The following is a 19,856-nucleotide window of genomic DNA, read 5'->3' on the forward strand; positions in this document are numbered from 1 at the left end:
AAGCAGAGTCAGGTAGAGCAGCTATTTAGCAGTCTGACTGCCTGTGGGAGGAAGCTGTTTAGTAGCCTTGTGGTTTTAGTTTTGATGCTCCTGTAACGTTTACCTGATGGCGGAAGAACAAACAGTTCATGGAGAGGGACAGAGGGGTCTTTAATGATGTACCGTGTCTTCTGGAGGCATCGACTCTGAAAGAGGTCTTGGACAGAAGGTAGGGAGACCCCAATAACCTTCTCTGCTCCCTTAACCACCCTCTGCAAGGCTTTTTTGTCGGCAGCACTGCAGCTGGAGTACCAGGTTGTGATGCAAAAGGTCAGCACACTCTCAACCACGCCTCTGCAGAATGTAGTTAAGATGTTAGTGGGGAGTGATGCTTGTTTAAGCTTCCTCAGAAAGTGCAATCTCTGCTGAGCCCGTTTCACAATCCCAGTGGTGTTCCTGGACCAGGTGAGATTGTCCGAGATCTGCACTCCAAGGAACAAATGAAACAATAAAGAATTATATGAAGATGAAGTTAGAAGAATGGATGTGGAATAAATGCGAATATATTGGACACAGAACAGACAGATTTAGGGTGAGAGTTTAAAGTGCAGATAAGGAATAAAAGTGTTTAAATGCATCAATATCAATATCTCTTTGCAATGTAAGCAGCTTTATAAAGAGTGGTTTAAAGTGCTTACAGGGCCTAGAGACAGAGGGGTAATGGGAGGGGCTTAACTAGAACGGTCATTCAGATTAACTGCCTGGGAGAAGAAACTTTTAAGATGGCATTAAGTTTTTCTTTTACTGGCCTTATAGCGCTTCACAGAAGGGAGCTTTTGGGAAAGACATTTTGCAGGATGGGTAGTGTCCACAATGATTTTTCTTGCCTGCTTCTTTGTCCTGGATACACAGAAGTTAATCTAACTGTTGAAGTAACTCGCTTTTCTCCCGACAGAGTATTCGGCTGGGCGATTGTGGCTACATCGTCGCTGAACATGTTGATACCTTCCGCGGCAAAAGCCCACTACAGCTGTGTCATTTTGGTCAGGATCCTGCAGGGTCTGGTCGAGGTAAGGACCATGGTGAAGGACACTTCTCTCCCGTCCGTGTCTCTGCATCTCGCTCCTTTAGTCGCGATTAGCCTCCAACTGGAGGAGAAAAAACTCCAGAAGGAAAGGCGAGAGAGATTGGGAGCATAATCCTGGATCGTGTTATGAGTTTTATGGGGCTGTGTATAGATTGGCGCTGAACCCAACAGGCTAGTTGAGTCCCCACATTTCAACTGCACACTGACCTGAGTCGGCCAGTGTTCTCAATGAGTTTTCTCCCACGCTCTCCCCAGAGGGGACAGGATGAAGACGGCCGCCTTCCGCCCCTGGACAGACTGCTAATGCTCGACACTCTGGCAGAGCTGGCGGTCTGGGTGATTCTGCCATCACTGTCCGGGACCAAACTCAAGGAGAATCTGCGCATGAGATGTCCGAGTGATGTCAGAGATCTTTCACTCAGAGCTGTGAAGAAACTGTGACTGAGTTCCCGCTGCAGGGAAGTTCAAAAGTGCAAACGCAGGAGATCCTGTAGATTATGAAAATCCAGAGTGACGCACACAAAATGCAGGAGGAACTCAGCAGGTCAGGCAGCATCTGTAGAAGGGAATAAACAGTTGACATTTTGGGTCGAGACCCTTCATCAGGACTGAAAGGGAAGCAGGCAGAAGGCAGAAGATGGAGGCGGGGAGAAGGGGGGAGAGTACCAGATGAAAGGTGATAGATGAGACCAGGTGAGGGATGGGGAGGGGGGGGGATAAAGAAAGAAGCTGACAGGTGATAGGTGGAAGAAGTAACGGACTGAAGAATAAGAAATCTGATAGGAGAGGAGAGTGGACCATTGGAGAAGGGGAAGGAGGGGGGTCCCCAAATGGACAATTCAGGAAAAGGGAAGGAGTGAGAGGGGAGGCAGAATGGGGAACAGAATGAGAGGATAGGGGGAGAAATTGCAGGAAGGTCAGAGATTATAGATTGAACACAACTGACATGCAGTGATCCAGACTCCATTTTCCTTCCCCTTCTGCCCTGGCTCGCTGTGTCCTTGTAATCCACTGCGTCCTCATTATCTACTCTGCCCTTGTTATCCGCTGTGTCCCTGTTATCCGCTGTGTCCCTGTTATCAGCTGTGTCCTTGTTATCCGCTGTGTCCTTGTTATCTGCTGTGTCCTTGTCATCTGCTGTGTCCTTGTTATCAGCTGTGTCCTTGTTATCTGCTGTGTCCTTGTTATCCGCTGTGTCCTTGTTATTTGCTGTGTCCTTGTTATCTGCTGTGTCCCTGTTATCCGCTGTGTCCTTGTTATCTGCTGTGTCCTTGTTATCTGCTGTGTCCTTGTCATCTGCTGTGTCCCTGTTATCAGCTGTGTCCCTGTTATCCGCTGTGTCCTTGTTATCTGCTGTGTCCTTGTTATCAGCTGTGTCCCTGTTATCCGCTGTGTCCTTGTTATCTGCTGTGTCCTTGTCATCTGCTGTGTCCCTGTTATCAGCTGTGTCCTTGTTATCCGCTGTGTCCTTGTCATCTGCTGCGTCCTTGTTATCCGCTGTGTCCTTGTCATCTGTTGTGTGCTTGTTATCCGCTGTGTCCTTGTTATCCGCTGTGTCCTTGTCATCTGCTGTGTCCCTGTTATCAGCTGTGTCCCTGTTATCCGCTGTGTCCTTGTTATCCGCTGTGTCCCTGTTATCAGCTGTGTCCTTGTCATCTGCTGTGTCCTTGTCATCTGCTGTGTCCTTGTTATCCGCTGTGTCCCTGTTATCCGCTGTGTCCTTGTTATCCGCTGTGTCCTTGTCATCTGTTGTGTCCTTGTTATCCGCTGTGTCCTTGTTATCTGCTGTGTCCTTGTCATCTGCTGTGTCCTTGTCATCTGCTGTGTCCTTGTTATCCGCTGTGTCCCTGTTATCCGCTGTGTCCTTGTTATCCGCTGTGTCCTTGTTATCCGCTGTGTCCTTGTCATCTGCTGTGTCCTTGTCATCCGCTGCGTCCCTGTTATCCGCTGTGTCCTTGTTATCCGCTGTGTCCCTGTTATCCGCTGCGTCCTTGTTATCCGCTGTGTCCTTGTTATCCGCTGTGTCCCTGTTATCCGCTGTGTCCTTGTTATCCGCTGTGTCCTTGTTATCAGCTGTGTCCCTGTTATCCGCTGTGTCCCTGTTATCCGCTGTCCCTGTTATCAGCTGTGTCCCTGTTATCCGCTGTGTCCTTGTTATCCGCTGTGTCCTTGTCATCAGCTGTGTCCTTGTTATCCGCTGTGTCCTTGTCATCAACTGTGTCCTTGTTATCCACTGTGTCCTTGTTATCTCTGTGTCCCTGTTATCCGCTGTGTCCCTGTTATCCGCTGTGTCCTTGTTATCCGCTGTGTATTTGTCATCCGCTGTGTCCCTGTTATCCGCTGTGTCCCTGTTATCCGCTGTGTCCCTGTTATCCGCTGTGTCCTTGTTATCTGCTGTGTCCTTGTTATCAGCTGTGTCCCTGTTATCCGCTGTGTCCTTGTTATCCGCTGTGTCCTTGTCATCTGCTGCGTCCTTGTTATCCGCTGTGTCCTTGTCATCTGCTGCGTCCTTGTTATCCGCTGTGTCCTTGTCATCTGTTGTGTCCTTGTTATCCGCTGTGTCCTTGTTATCCGCTGTGTCCTTGTCATCTGCTGTGTCCTTGTCATCTGCTGTGTCCTTGTTATCCGCTGTGTCCCTGTTATCCGCTGTGTCCTTGTTATCCGCTGTGTCCTTCTCATCTGTTGTGTCCTTGTTATCCGCTGTGTCCTTGTTATCCGCTGTGTCCTTGTCATCTGCTGTGTCCTTGTCATCTGCTGTGTCCTTGTTATCCGCTGTGTCCCTGTTATCCGCTGTGTCCTTGTTATCCGCTGTGTCCTTGTTATCTGCTGTGTCCTTGTCATCTGCTGTGTCCTTGTCATCCGCTGCGTCCCTGTTATCCGCTGTGTCCTTGTTATCCGCTGTGTCCCTGTTATCCGCTGCGTCCTTGTTATCCGCTGTGTCCTTGTTATCCGCTGTGTCCCTGTTATCCGCTGTGTCCTTGTTATCCGCTGTGTCCTTGTCATCCGCTGTGTCCCTGTTATCAGCTGTGTCCCTGTTATCCGCTGTGTCCTTGTCATCCGCTTTGTCCCTGTTATCAGCTGTGTCCTTGTCATCTGCTGTGTCCTTGTTATACGCTGTGTCCCTGTTATCAGCTGTGTCCTTGTTATCCGCTGTGTCCTTGTTATCCGCTGTGTCCTTGTCATCTGCTGTGTCCTTGTCATCTGCTGTGTCCTTGTTATCCGCTGTGTCCCTGTTATCCGCTGTGTCCTTGTTATCCGCTGTGTCCTTGTCATCTGCTGTGTCCTTGTCATCCGCTGTGTCCCTGTTATCCGCTGTGTCCTTGTTATCCGCTGTGTCCCTGTTATCCGCTGTGTCCTTGTTATCCGCTGTGTCCTTGTCATCCGCTGTGTCCCTGTTATCAGCTGTGTCCCTGTTATCCGCTGTGTCCTTGTCATCCGCTGTGTCCCTGTTATCAGCTGTGTCCCTGTTATCCGCTGTGTCCTTGTCATCCGCTGTGTCCCTGTTATCAGCTGTGTCCCTGTTATCCGCTGTGTCCCTGTCATCCACTGTGTCCCTGTTATCCGCTGTGTCCTTGTTATCCGCTGTGTCCCTGTTATCCGCTGTGTCCCTGTTATCAGCTGTGTCCCTGTTATCCGCTGTGTCCCTGTTATCCGCTGTGTCCCTGTTATCAGCTGTGTCCCTGTTATCCGCTGTGTCCTTGTTATCCGCTGTGTCCTTGTCATCAGCTGTGTCCTTGTTATCCGCTGCGTCCTTGTCATCAACTGTGTCCTTGTTATCCACTGTGTCCTTGTTATCTCTGTGTCCCTGTTATCCGCTGTGTCCCTGTTATCCGCTGTGTCCTTGTTATCCGCTGTGTCTTTGTCATCCGCTGTGTCCCTGTTATCCGCTGTGTCCCTGTTATCCGCTGTGTCCTTGTCATCTGCTGTGTCCTTGTTATCCGCTGTGTCCTTGTCATCCGCTGTGTCCTTGTCATCTGCTGTGTCCTTGTTATCCGCTGTGTCCCTGTTATCAGCTGTGTCCTTGTTATCCGCTGTGTCCCTGTTATCCGCTGTGTCCCTGTTATCCGCTGTGTCCTTGTCATCCGCTGTGTCCCTGTTATCAGCTGTGTCCTTGTCATCTGCTGTGTCCTTGTTATCCGCTGTGTCCCTGTTATCAGTTGTGTCCTTGTTATCCGCTGTGTCCTTGTTATCCGCTGTGTCCTTGTCATCTGCTGTGTCCTTGTCATCAGCTGTGTCCTTGTTATCCGCTGTGTCCTTGTCATCTGCTGTGTCCTTGTCATCCGCTGTGTCCCTGTTATCCGCTGTGTCCTTGTTATCCGCTGTGTCCCTGTTATCCGCTGTGTCCTTGTTATCCGCTGTGTCCTTGTCATCTGCTGTGTCCCTGTTATCAGCTGTGTCCCTGTTATCCGCTGTGTCCTTGTCATCCGCTGTGTCCCTGTTATCAGCTGTGTCCCTGTTATCCGCTGTGTCCTTGTCATCCGCTGTGTCCCTGTTATCAGCTGTGTCCCTGTTATCCGCTGTGTCCCTGTCATCCACTGTGTCCCTGTTATCCGCTGTGTCCTTGTTATCCGCTGTGTCCCTGTTATCCGCTGTGTCCCTGTTATCAGCTGTGTCCCTGTTATCCGCTGTGTCCCTGTTATCCGCTGTGTCCCTGTTATCAGCTGTGTCCCTGTTATCCGCTGTGTCCTTGTTATCCGCTGTGTCCTTGTCATCAGCTGTGTCCTTGTTATCCGCTGTGTCCTTGTCATCAACTGTGTCCTTGTTATCCACTGTGTCCTTGTTATCTCTGTGTCCCTGTTATCCGCTGTGTCCCTGTTATCCGCTGTGTCCTTGTTATCCGCTGTGTCCTTGTCATCCGCTGTGTCCCTGTTATCCGCTGTGTCCCTGTTATCCGCTGTGTCCTTGTCATCTGCTGTGTCCTTGTTATCCGCTGTGTCCTTGTCATCCGCTGTGTCCTTGTCATCTGCTGTGTCCTTGTTATCCGCTGTGTCCCTGTTATCAGCTGTGTCCTTGTTATCCGCTGTGTCCCTGTTATCCGCTGTGTCCCTGTTATCCGCTGTGTCCTTGTTATCCGCTGTGTCCTTGTCATCCGCTGTGTCCTTGTTATCCGCTGTGTCCTTGTTATCCGCTGTGTCCTTGTCATCTGCTGTGTCCTTGTTATCCGCTGTGTCCTTGTTATCTGCTGTGTCCTTGTCATCTGCTGTGTCCTTGTTATCCGCTGTGTCCCTGTTATCATCTGTGTCCTTGTTATCCGCTGTGTCCCTGTTATCCGCTGTGTCCTTGTTATCAGCTGTGTCCCTGTTATCCGCTGTGTCCTTGTCATCCGCTGTGTCCCTGTTATCCGCTGTGTCCTTGTTATCCGCTGTGTCCTTGTTATCCGCTGTGTCCTTGTCATCCGCAGTGTCCCTGTTATCCGCTGTGTCCCTGTTATCCGCTGTGTCCTTGTCATCTGCTGTGTCCTTGTTATCCGCTGTGTCCTTGTTATCCGCTGTGTCCTTGTCATCTGCTGTGTCCTTGTTATCCGCTGTGTCCTTGTTATCCGCTGTGTCCCTGTTATCCGCTGTGTCCCTGTTATCCGCTGTGTCCTTGTCATCTGCTGTGTCCTTGTTATCCGCTGTGTCCTTGTTATCAGCTGTGTCCTTGTTATCCGCTGTGTCCTTGTCATCCGCTGTGTCCCTGTTATCCGCTGTGTCCCTGTTATCCGCTGTGTCCTTGTCATCTGCTGTGTCCTTGTTATCTGCTGTGTCCTTGTTATCCGCTGTGTCCTTGCTATCCGCTGTGTCCTTGTCATCCGCTGTGTCCCTGTTATCCACTGTGTCCTTGTTATCCGCTGTGTCCTTGTCATCTGCTGTGTCCTTGTTATCCGCTGTGTCCCTGTTATCCGCTGTGTCCTTGTTATCCGCTGTGTCCTTGTCATCTGCTGTGTCCTTGATATCCGCTGTGTCCTTGTTATCTGTTGTGTCCTTGTTATCCGCTGTGTCCTTGTTATCCACTGTGTCCTTGTTATCTCTGTGTCCCTGTTATCCGCTGTGTCCCTGTTATCCGCTGTGTCCTTGTTATCCGCTGTGTCTTTGTCATCCGCTGTGTCCCTGTTATCCGCTGTGTCCCTGTTATCCGCTGTGTCCTTGTCATCTGCTGTGTCCTTGTTATCCGCTGTGTCCTTGTCATCCGCTGTGTCCTTGTCATCTGCTGTGTCCTTGTTATCCGCTGTGTCCCTGTTATCAGCTGTGTCCTTGTTATCCGCTGTGTCCCTGTTATCCGCTGTGTCCCTGTTATCCGCTGTGTCCTTGTCATCCGCTGTGTCCCTGTTATCAGCTGTGTCCTTGTCATCTGCTGTGTCCTTGTTATCCGCTGTGTCCCTGTTATCAGTTGTGTCCTTGTTATCCGCTGTGTCCTTGTTATCCGCTGTGTCCTTGTCATCTGCTGTGTCCTTGTCATCAGCTGTGTCCTTGTTATCCGCTGTGTCCTTGTCATCTGCTGTGTCCTTGTCATCCGCTGTGTCCCTGTTATCCGCTGTGTCCTTGTTATCCGCTGTGTCCCTGTTATCCGCTGTGTCCTTGTTATCCGCTGTGTCCTTGTCATCTGCTGTGTCCCTGTTATCAGCTGTGTCCCTGTTATCCGCTGTGTCCTTGTCATCCGCTGTGTCCCTGTTATCAGCTGTGTCCCTGTTATCCGCTGTGTCCTTGTCATCCGCTGTGTCCCTGTTATCAGCTGTGTCCCTGTTATCCGCTGTGTCCCTGTCATCCACTGTGTCCCTGTTATCCGCTGTGTCCTTGTTATCCGCTGTGTCCCTGTTATCCGCTGTGTCCCTGTTATCAGCTGTGTCCCTGTTATCCGCTGTGTCCCTGTTATCCGCTGTGTCCCTGTTATCAGCTGTGTCCCTGTTATCCGCTGTGTCCTTGTTATCCGCTGTGTCCTTGTCATCAGCTGTGTCCTTGTTATCCGCTGTGTCCTTGTCATCAACTGTGTCCTTGTTATCCACTGTGTCCTTGTTATCTCTGTGTCCCTGTTATCCGCTGTGTCCCTGTTATCCGCTGTGTCCTTGTTATCCGCTGTGTCCTTGTCATCCGCTGTGTCCCTGTTATCCGCTGTGTCCCTGTTATCCGCTGTGTCCTTGTCATCTGCTGTGTCCTTGTTATCCGCTGTGTCCTTGTCATCCGCTGTGTCCTTGTCATCTGCTGTGTCCTTGTTATCCGCTGTGTCCCTGTTATCAGCTGTGTCCTTGTTATCCGCTGTGTCCCTGTTATCCGCTGTGTCCCTGTTATCCGCTGTGTCCTTGTTATCCGCTGTGTCCTTGTCATCCGCTGTGTCCTTGTTATCCGCTGTGTCCTTGTTATCCGCTGTGTCCTTGTCATCTGCTGTGTCCTTGTTATCCGCTGTGTCCTTGTTATCTGCTGTGTCCTTGTCATCTGCTGTGTCCTTGTTATCCGCTGTGTCCCTGTTATCATCTGTGTCCTTGTTATCCGCTGTGTCCCTGTTATCCGCTGTGTCCTTGTTATCAGCTGTGTCCCTGTTATCCGCTGTGTCCTTGTCATCCGCTGTGTCCCTGTTATCCGCTGTGTCCTTGTTATCCGCTGTGTCCTTGTTATCCGCTGTGTCCTTGTCATCCGCAGTGTCCCTGTTATCCGCTGTGTCCCTGTTATCCGCTGTGTCCTTGTCATCTGCTGTGTCCTTGTTATCCGCTGTGTCCTTGTTATCCGCTGTGTCCTTGTCATCTGCTGTGTCCTTGTTATCCGCTGTGTCCTTGTTATCCGCTGTGTCCCTGTTATCCGCTGTGTCCCTGTTATCCGCTGTGTCCTTGTCATCTGCTGTGTCCTTGTTATCCGCTGTGTCCTTGTTATCAGCTGTGTCCTTGTTATCCGCTGTGTCCTTGTCATCCGCTGTGTCCCTGTTATCCGCTGTGTCCCTGTTATCCGCTGTGTCCTTGTCATCTGCTGTGTCCTTGTTATCTGCTGTGTCCTTGTTATCCGCTGTGTCCTTGCTATCCGCTGTGTCCTTGTCATCCGCTGTGTCCCTGTTATCCACTGTGTCCTTGTTATCCGCTGTGTCCTTGTCATCTGCTGTGTCCTTGTTATCCGCTGTGTCCCTGTTATCCGCTGTGTCCTTGTTATCCGCTGTGTCCTTGTCATCTGCTGTGTCCTTGATATCCGCTGTGTCCTTGTTATCTGTTGTGTCCTTGTTATCCGCTGTGTCCTTGTTATCCGCTGTGTCCTTGTCATCTGCTGTGTCCTTGTTATCCGCTGTGTCCTTGTTATCCGCTGTGTCCCTGTTATCCGCTGTGTCCCTGTTATCCGCTGTGTCCTTGTTATCCGCTGTGTCCTTGTCATCCGCTGTGTCCTTGTTATCCGCTGTGTCCTTGTTATCCGCTGTGTCCTTGTCATCTGCTGTGTCCTTGTTATCCGCTGTGTCCTTGTTATCCGCTGTGTCCTTGTCATCTGCTGTGTCCCTGTTATCCGCTGTGTCCCTGTTATCCGCTGTGTCCTTGTTATCCGCTGTGTCCTTGTCATCTGCTGTGTCCTTGTTATCCGCTGTGTCCTTGTTATCCGCTGTGTCCCTGTTATCCGCTGTGTCCCTGTTATCCGCTGTGTCCTTGTTATCCGCTGTGTCCTTGTCATCCGCTGTGTCCTTGTTATCCGCTGTGTCCTTGTTATCCACTGTGTCCCTGTTATCCGCTGTGTCCTTGTTATCCGCTGTGTCCTTGTTATCCGCTGTGTCCTTGTCATCTGCTGTGTCCTTGTTATCCGCTGTGTCCTTGTCATCTGCTGTGTCCTTGTTATCCGCTGTGTCCTTGTTATCCGCTGTGTCCTTGTCATCTGCTGTGTCCTTGTTATCCGCTGTGTCCCTGTTATCAGCTGTGTCCTTGTTATCCGCTGTGTCCCTGTTATCCGCTGTGTCCTTGTTATCCGCTGTGTCCTTGTCATCCGCTGTGTCCTTGTTATCCGCTGTGTCCCTGTTATCAGCTGTGTCCTTGTTATCCGCTGTGTCCTTGTTATCCGCTGTGTCCTTGTCATCCGCTGTGTCCCTGTTATCAGCTGTGTCCTTGTTATCCGCTGTGTCCTTGTTATCCGCTGTGTCCTTGTCATCCGCTGTGTCCCTGTTATCCGCTGTGTCCCTGTTATCCGCTGTGTCCTTGTCATCTGCTGTGTCCTTGTTATCCGCTGTGTCCTTGTTATCCGCTGTGTCCTTGTCATCTGCTGTGTCCTTGTTATCCGCTGTGTCCTTGTTATCCGCTGTGTCCCTGTTATCCGCTGTGTCCCTGTTATCCGCTGTGTCCTTGTCATCTGCTGTGTCCTTGTAATCCGCTGTGTCCTTGTTATCAGCTGTGTCCTTGTTATCCGCTGTGTCCTTGTCATCCGCTGTGTCCCTGTTATCCGCTGTGTCCTTGTCATCTGCTGTGTCCTTGTTATCTGCTGTGTCCTTGTTATCCGCTGTGTCCTTGTTATCCGCTGTGTCCTTGTCATCCGCTGTGTCCCTGTTATCCGCTGTGTCCCTGTTATCCGCTGTGTCCTTGTCATCTGCTGTGTCCTTGTTATCCGCTGTGTCCTTGTTATCCGCTGTGTCCTTGTCATCTGCTGTGTCCTTGTTATCCGCTGTGTCCCTGTTATCCGCTGTGTCCTTGTTATCCGCTGTGTCCTTGTCATCTGCTGTGTCCTTGTTATCCACTGTGTCCTTGTTATCTGTTGTGTCCTTGTTATCCGCTGTGTCCTTGTCATCTGCTGTGTCCCTGTTATCCACTGTGTCCTTGTTATCCACTGTGTCCCTGTTATCCGCTGTGTCCCTGTTATCCGCTGTGTCCTTGTCATCAGCTGTGTCCTTGTTATCAGCTGTGTCCTTGTTATCCGCTGTGTCCTTGTTATCCGCTGTGTCCCTGTTATCCGCTGTGTCCTTGTTATCCGCTGTGTCCTTGTCATCTGCTGTGTCCTTGTCATCTGCTGTGTCCTTGTTATCCGCTGTGTCCTTGTTATCTGCTGTGTCCTTGTTATCTCTGTGTCCCTGTTATCCGCTGTGTCCCTGTTATCCGCTGTGTCCTTGTTATCCGCTGTGTCCTTGTCATCAGCTGTGTCCTTGTTATCCACTGTGTCCTTGTCATCCGCTGTGTCCCTGTTATCCGCTGTGTCCTTGTCATCTGCTGTGTCCTTGTTATCCGCTGTGTCCTTGTTATCTCTGTGTCCCTGTTATCCGCTGTGTCCCTGTTATCCGCTGTGTCCTTGTTATCCGCTGTGTCCTTGTCATCAGCTGTGTCCTTGTTATCTGCTGTGTCCCTGTTATCAGCTGTGTCCTTGTTATCCGCTGTGTCCTTGTCATCAGCTGTGTCCTTGTTATCCGCTGTGTCCCTGTTATCTCTGTGTCCTTGTTATCTCTGTGTCCCTGTTATCCGCTGTGTCCCTGTTATCCGCTGTGTCCTTGTTATCCGCTGTGTCCTTGTTATCCGCTGTGTCCCTGTTATCCGCTGTGTCCCTGTTATCCGCTGTGTCCTTGTTATCCGCTGTGTCCTTGTCATCCGCTGTGTCCTTGTTATCCGCTGTGTCCTTGTTATCCACTGTGTCCCTGTTATCCGCTGTGTCCTTGTTATCCGCTGTGTCCTTGTTATCCGCTGTGTCCTTGTCATCTGCTGTGTCCTTGTTATCCGCTGTGTCCTTGTCATCTGCTGTGTCCTTGTTATCCGCTGTGTCCTTGTTATCCGCTGTGTCCTTGTCATCTGCTGTGTCCTTGTTATCCGCTGTGTCCCTGTTATCAGCTGTGTCCTTGTTATCCGCTGTGTCCCTGTTATCCGCTGTGTCCTTGTTATCCGCTGTGTCCTTGTCATCCGCTGTGTCCTTGTTATCCGCTGTGTCCCTGTTATCAGCTGTGTCCTTGTTATCCGCTGTGTCCTTGTTATCCGCTGTGTCCTTGTCATCCGCTGTGTCCCTGTTATCAGCTGTGTCCTTGTTATCCACTGTGTCCTTGTTATCCGCTGTGTCCTTGTCATCCGCTGTGTCCCTGTTATCCGCTGTGTCCCTGTTATCCGCTGTGTCCTTGTCATCTGCTGTGTCCTTGTTATCCGCTGTGTCCTTGTTATCCGCTGTGTCCTTGTCATCTGCTGTGTCCTTGTTATCCGCTGTGTCCTTGTTATCCGCTGTGTCCCTGTTATCCGCTGTGTCCCTGTTATCCGCTGTGTCCTTGTCATCTGCTGTGTCCTTGTTATCCGCTGTGTCCTTGTTATCAGCTGTGTACTTGTTATCCGCTGTGTCCTTGTCATCCGCTGTGTCCCTGTTATCCGCTGTGTCCTTGTCATCTGCTGTGTCCTTGTTATCTGCTGTGTCCTTGTTATCCGCTGTGTCCTTGTTATCCGCTGTGTCCTTGTCATCCGCTGTGTCCCTGTTATCCGCTGTGTCCCTGTTATCCGCTGTGTCCTTGTCATCTGCTGTGTCCTTGTTATCCGCTGTGTCCTTGTTATCCGCTGTGTCCTTGTCATCTGCTGTGTCCTTGTTATCCGCTGTGTCCCTGTTATCCGCTGTGTCCTTGTTATCCGCTGTGTCCTTGTCATCTGCTGTGTCCTTGTTATCCACTGTGTCCTTGTTATCTGTTGTGTCCTTGTTATCCGCTGTGTCCTTGTCATCTGCTGTGTCCCTGTTATCCACTGTGTCCTTGTTATCCACTGTGTCCCTGTTATCCGCTGTGTCCCTGTTATCCGCTGTGTCCTTGTCATCAGCTGTGTCCTTGTTATCAGCTGTGTCCTTGTTATCCGCTGTGTCCTTGTTATCCGCTGTGTCCCTGTTATCCGCTGTGTCCTTGTTATCCGCTGTGTCCTTGTCATCTGCTGTGTCCTTGTCATCTGCTGTGTCCTTGTTATCCGCTGTGTCCTTGTTATCTGCTGTGTCCTTGTTATCTCTGTGTCCCTGTTATCCGCTGTGTCCCTGTTATCCGCTGTGTCCTTGTTATCCGCTGTGTCCTTGTCATCAGCTGTGTCCTTGTTATCCACTGTGTCCTTGTCATCCGCTGTGTCCCTGTTATCCGCTGTGTCCTTGTCATCTGCTGTGTCCTTGTTATCCGCTGTGTCCTTGTTATCTCTGTGTCCCTGTTATCCGCTGTGTCCCTGTTATCCGCTGTGTCCTTGTTATCCGCTGTGTCCTTGTCATCAGCTGTGTCCTTGTTATCTGCTGTGTCCCTGTTATCAGCTGTGTCCTTGTTATCCGCTGTGTCCTTGTCATCAGCTGTGTCCTTGTTATCCGCTGTGTCCCTGTTATCTCTGTGTCCTTGTTATCTCTGTGTCCCTGTTATCCGCTGTGTCCCTGTTATCCGCTGTGTCCTTGTTATCCGCTGTGTCCTTGTCATCAGCTGTGTCCTTGTTATCCGCTGTGTCCTTGTTATCCGCTGTGTCCTTGTCATCAGCTGTGTCCTTGTTATCTGCTGTGTCCTTGTTATCTCTGTGTCCCTGTTATCCGCTGTGTCCTTGTCATCAGCTGTGTCCTTGTTATCCGCTGTGTCCCTTTTATCCGCTGTGTCCTTGTTATCCGCTGTGTCCTTGTCATGAGCTGTGTCCTTGTTATCCGCTGTGTCCTTGTTATCCGCTGTGTCCTTGTCATCCGCTGTGTCCCTGTTATCCGCTGTGTCCCTGTTATCCGCTGTGTCCTTGTCATCTGCTGTGTCCTTGTTATCCGCTGTGTCCTTGTCATCTGCTGTGTCCTTGTTATCCGCTGTGTCCTTGTTATCCGCTGTGTCCCTATTATCTGCTGTGTCCTTGTTATCTCTGTGTCCTTGTTATCTGTTGTGTCCTTGTTATCCGCTGTGTCCCTGTTATCAGCTGTGTCCCTATTATCTGCTGTGTCCTTGTTGTCTCTGTGTCCTTGTTATCCGCTGTGTCCTTGTTATCCGCTGTGTCCCTGTTATCCGCTGTGTCCCTATTATCCGCTGTGTCCCTGTTATCCGCTGTGTCCCTGTTATCCGCTGTGTCCTTGTCATCTGCTGTGTCCTTGTTATCTGTTGTGTCCTTGTTATCCGCTGTGTCCTTGTTATCTGCTGTGTCCCTGTTATCCGCTGTGTCCTTGTCATCTGCTGTGTCCTTGTTATCCGCTGTGTCCTTGTTATCCGCTGTGTCCCTATTATCTGCTGTGTCCTTGTTATCTCTGTGTCTTTGTTATCTGTTGTGTCCTTGTTATCTCTGTGTCCCTGTTATCAGCTGTGTCCCTATTATCTGCTGTGTCCTTGTTGTCTCTGTGTCCTTGTTATCCGCTGTGTCCTTGTTATCCGCTGTGTCCCTGTTATCCGCTGTGTCCCTATTATCCGCTGTGTCCCTGTTATCCGCTGTGTCCCTGTTATCCGCTGTGTCCTTGTCATCTGCTGTGTCCTTGTTATCTGTTGTGTCCTTGTTATCCGCTGTGTCCTTGTTATCTGCTGTGTCCCTGTTATCCGCTGTGTCCTTGTCATCTGCTGTGTCCTTGTTATCTGTTGTGTCCTTGTTATCTGCAGTGTCCTTGTTATCCGCTGTGTCCTTGTTATCCGCTGTGTCCCTGTTATCCGCTGTGTCCCTATTATCCGCTGTGTCCCTGTTATCCGCTGTGTCCTTGTTATCCGCTGTGTCCCTGTTATCCGCTGTGTCCCTATTATCCGCTGTGTCCCTGTTATCTGTTGTGTCCTTGTCATCTTCTGTGTCCTTGTTACCCCCATGTCCTTGTCCACGGTGTCCTTGTTATCTGCCAATTCCCCCACTCAGTATCTGCTGAAAGCCTTGCGTCTCATTCTTTTCTGCAGACATAGTCACTGTCTTGTTGTGTTTCCACATGTCCTGCTGCTAACTAGAAGCATTTCTCTTGTCAAGAGTCACTTTGTCACTTTATCTCTTCCTGTCATAGTCACCGTATGTACAGATACTGCTGCACCTCACATCACTTTGTGTACCTACAATCAGTCTATGTATATAAACTAATCATGTGTGTGTGTGTGTGTGTGTACAAAACCACACACAGACAGTTGCTTGTCCATTGTGTTTTATAGAATTGCTCATTTATTTATATTAATTGTGTTGTTTTAAATTGTGTTCTTTATGCTTATTGTGTTTCTTCAATGTTGCATTGGATCTGGAGTAACAATCATTTCTTTCTCCTTTACACTGAAGATGACAATAGCCAATCTTGAGTCTTGAATCTTGAACCAGTGAATTAAATCTTGTTCCTACCAACAACTGGCCATGGAGACTGATATTTCCGTGTGGTTTACTTGCCTTTAGGGGGTGACATATCCGGCCTGCCACGGGATTTGGAGTAAGTGGGCGCCTCCGCTAGAGCGAAGCCGGCTGGCCACCACCTCGTTTTGCGGTAACTATAGCGTGATGGTTAACGTGTTAATCCTTGTGCCGCAGCCAGTCTGGAGTTTCCAGAGGGCACTATAACAAGAGACTAAGAGACTGGATAGGTTGGACCCTTCTTGGAGTCCAAGTCTGTCTGTCAGTAAAAGATGCACCACAGGTTCAGAGAAACATGAAGAAAGCAAACCAATCATCGTGCTTCTAGAGACACTGAACTGGGGAGTGGAGAGGCTAAGCTGATTAGTGAGACTACCCTTGGTGCCGCAGTCAATGAGAGATGAATTATTGAGGGATATGGAGAGAGAGGGGAGGGGGCCAGGAGGATTAACGAGCTCCATTGAGTGGAAGCTGAGGAAATATTCCTGCTGAGGAAAAGCACATAATCCCAGGACATCGGAGTTAAAAATTGACCCATAAGTTCAAAGACTAAAACTTAATTTGTCACATGTACATTGAAATATCGAAATGTCAGATCAATATGCCACACTGCTGGCACCAACATAGCATGCACATGACCTACCAACCCTCTTTGGACTGTGGGAGGAGACGGAGAACTCGGAGGAACCCCACATGGTCATGGGGGAGAATGTACAAACTCCACACAGACAGCAGCAGGATTTGAACCCCAATCACTGGCGCTGTGAAGTGTTGTACTAACCGCTTCACTATCGGTGGGAAATTGAACTCTGATTGCTGGTGCTGTAATGCTTTAGGCTAACCGCTACTCTACCATGCCGCCCAATCAGGAAGCTCAACAGCGATCGGGGAGATTCAACAAAGGAAGAACTTTGTTATCCAAAGGAGTGGTGAGTGGTGAAAGTCACTCTGTAAGGTGTGGCACTGTGAATACTGGGAAGATGGGATGCTGGCCAACCACTTAAGGAATAATGAATCTAAAATTTACGCTGCTAGGTTTAGATGAGAATAGGTGGAAGGAAACCCCACTTATCAAGTCAAGTTTATTGTCATTTAACTATATACATGTATACCGTCAAACGAGACAATGTTTCTCTGGACCAGGGTGTAAAGCACAGTAGTACACATAACACACAATAACTTGTGATAGGAAGGATAAAATCTACAGATGACTTACACATAAATAAACAAAGGGAAGTTCATAAATTAAATATTGGAGGGTACAGAACAGATTAGCCGGTGATGTTTTGAATGCGATGCGGCAGGAAGTTCAGAAGCCTAATGGCCTGGGGGAAGAAACTGTTTCCCACCCTGACCGTTCTTGTCTTTTTTTTTGCATCGGAATCTGCTGCCAAATGGTAGAAAGTCAAAGAGGCCGCTGGATGGATGGGTGGGACCCTTGATAATACTAAGGGCCCTGCTTACACAGTGCTCCTGATAAATATCCCCGCTGGTTGGTATGGAGATCCCCAATGATCCTCTCGACTGTTCTCACAGACCTCTGTAGGGACCGTGTCCGATGTTCGGCTGCTCCCAAACCAGGTGGAGATGCAACTTGTCAGGATGATTTTGATGGTGCTCCCGTAAAACGCAGTTAAGATGCAGTCACTGAGAACGCCATGGGCAGATGAGACTAAATGCCTTGTTTCTGTCCCACGTACATAGAGGAATGAGGCCGATGGACACGGAACATTTAAGTGACTCCGTTAGGCAGATAAATATGCAGAGAAGGGAGGGATAAGGTCAATGGGCGGGGAAGATTGGGTTAATTAGGAGTCATTTGTTCGTTTAGTTAGTGAGGTACATCATCATGGGCTAAACGGCCTATCCTGTGTTCTATGGAGTCATAAAGCAATACAGCACAGAGACAGGCCCTTCGGCCCAGTCAGTCAATGCCGGCCATGGCATGGTAGCGTAACAGCTGGTGCAATGCTTAACAGCACTAGTGATCAGCGAGCGGGGTTGAATTCTCCAATGTCTGCAAAGAGTTTGTACTTTCTCCCCAAGGCAATACGGGTTTCCTCCCTGTTCTCCAGTTTCCTCCCACATTCTGAAGACAGACAAGCTAGCATTCGTGAGCTCTCAGCATGTCGTTGGCTGCAGGCCGTCCCCAGCACATCCCTGGACGCTGCAGGTCACTGGCAGAAAGGATGCTTTTCACTGCATGTCTCAATGTACATGTGACAACTAGAACTGATCTTTACTTTTGGTTCCCAGCCAGCTTCTCCCAATTTCCTGCGCTCAGCCCGTATTCCTCCCAGTCCTGCCCCTCCATGTACCTATCAAGGTGCTGCTTAAGTGATACTCGTGTACCTGCCTCAACCACCTCCTCGAGCATTTCACTCCATGTACTCACCACCATCTGTTGCTCTTTGGGTCCCTTTCAAATCATTCCCTTCCCAACCTAAATTTATGCCCCTTAACACTGTCCCTCCCTATCCTAGGGAAAAGACTGTTATTGTCCATCTGATTGATGCCTCTCATAATTTTAAACATTTCTATACGGATTTTAGATCAGAATTTTAAACATTTCTATATCTTGCCCCTTATTCTCCTACTTTCTGAGGAATAAAGACCCAGCCTGGCCTACCTCTCCCTATAACTCAGACCTTCTCATCCTGGTAACACCCTTGTAAATGGTTTCTGCATTCTTTCTATTTTAACCACATCTTTACGAGAATAAGTTGACCAAAACTGTACTCAGATCTCTCATCAATCTCACCAATGACTTATACAACTGCAGCATCATTTCCCAACTCCGCCATGCCATTCCCTGACTGTGGAAGGCCAGCTGGTGTATTCGTTGTCCCACAAGAATGGAATCCAGGTGAACCTTCACTCCGGTGGACCATACTGAACTCTGTGGTAAAGTCCAACACCAGAACAACACTGAGTGGTTCTAACAGAGACCGTGTTACCATTGCATCTTAAAAGGGAGTGGATTCAAATAGCATAAAGAAATCCCATCCCATTCTTCCCACCTATAACCCTAGGGGTTCTGAGATGCTGGAAGTCTAGAGAAGAAATCCCACCTCATCCCTCCCATCTGTAGCACTGATGCACCATCAATAACTCTCTCTGAGACGTGAAGTCGAGATATCGGCTTTTATTGACTGGAAGAAAGAACAAGCAGTGGTTGACCACCATACTACATCCTGGAGACTGAGAGGCCGGGCTCAGGCCTCAATCGCCTTTATACAGGGGTCTGTGGGAGGAGCCACAGGAGCAGTCAGCAGGGGGCGTGTCCAGACAGGTATATGTAGTTCACCACAAGCACTAGAAACTCTGACAGGCTGGAAATCTAGAGTAACAGACACAAAATGCTGGAGGAACTCTGCAGGTGAGGCAGCATCCGTGGAGAGGAGTAAACAATCAACGCTTCGGCGAGCTGATGAAGAGACTCAGCCCAAAGCATCGACTGTTTAACCCACCTATAACTGCTGTTCCATTTTTCCTGACTGGAGAGAGAGCCAGACATCCCACAGCCCACACATTACGCCGCAACCATGCTCACGGTGCAGTGAACTTTGTCAAAGACAGATAAGCATTATCGAAGTATGTACTGTATATGCCACCCTATTTTGGTACTCCCTTGAGATTAATTTTCTTGCAGGCATTTACAAGAAAATATACAGTACGTATATTTTCAAGTACAATCACGAGGAAATCTGCAGATGCTGGAAATTCAAGCAACACACACAAAATGCTGGTGGAACGCAGCAGGCCAGGCAGCATCTATAGGGAGAAGCGCTGTCAACGTTTCGGGCCGAGACCCTTCGTCAGAACCCGAAACGTTGACAGCGCTTCTCCCTATTGAAATACAATAGAATTTATGAAAACTAAACGAAGACTGACAAACAGCCGATGTGCAAAAGAAGGCAAATCGTGCAAATGCAAAAAATAAATAAAAAATATTGAGAACATGAGATGTAGAGTCCTTGAAAGTCAGTCCATAGGTTATGGGGTCAGTTCAGAGTCAAGGTGAGCGAAGTTATCTCCTCTGGTTCAGGAGCCTGATGGCTGTGGAGTAATAACTGTCCCTAAACCTGGTCGTGTGGGAACCAAGGATTCTATATCTCCTGCCTGATGGTAGAAGTAAGAGAAGAGGATGGCCTGGGTTTTGGCAGTCCTTGATGAAGGATGCTACTTTCTTGTGACAACACTCCTTGAAAATGCGCTCGGTGGCAGGGCCCAGCACTGCATGCTGAATCGCCAGCCTCCTTGTCCAGTGGTCCCTATGCGTATCCTGGAACCTCCACGTACTGAAGCTCGAACCCCAGGTCACGAATGCAAGGCCAAAAAACAGAATCACAAGCTGGTCTCTTCGAATAGTCCTGAATGATAGCTGTAAAAGTATCTGCAATGAGGGCTGTTTGACTGACAGGGAGGCTCGGTGCTGGAGATCCTGCACACAAGGGAATCTGCAGGAGCTGGAAATCTTGAGCAACGCACGCAAAATACCCGAGGAGCTCAGCAGGTCAGGCAGCACCCACGGAGGGGAGCGAGCTGTCAGTTTTCTTTTGGTCGAGACCCTTGGGGCTCGATGGGAAAGGACCCAGTATAGGGTTCTTCCGCTACCAGACAGGGAGG

The 19,856-nt window shown here is 49.4% G+C and overlaps 1 protein-coding gene across 1 annotated transcript in view; it reads left to right on the plus strand.

Moving 5' to 3' along the window:
* The window catches only part of LOC140719342 (vesicular glutamate transporter 1), a 125,309-nt gene that overhangs the window by 77,733 nt on the left and 27,720 nt on the right, over positions 1–19,856 (plus strand). The window contains exons 4-5 of the mRNA XM_073033914.1: positions 935–1,049; positions 15,273–15,360. Of these exons, the coding sequence (XP_072890015.1) occupies positions 935–1,049; positions 15,273–15,360 (203 nt within the window). The remainder of the gene's footprint in view (positions 1–934; positions 1,050–15,272; positions 15,361–19,856) is intronic.

The sequence above is a fragment of the Hemitrygon akajei genome, chromosome 31 (assembly GCF_048418815.1).
Source record: "Hemitrygon akajei chromosome 31, sHemAka1.3, whole genome shotgun sequence".
Classification (NCBI taxonomy): domain Eukaryota; kingdom Metazoa; phylum Chordata; class Chondrichthyes; order Myliobatiformes; family Dasyatidae; genus Hemitrygon; species Hemitrygon akajei.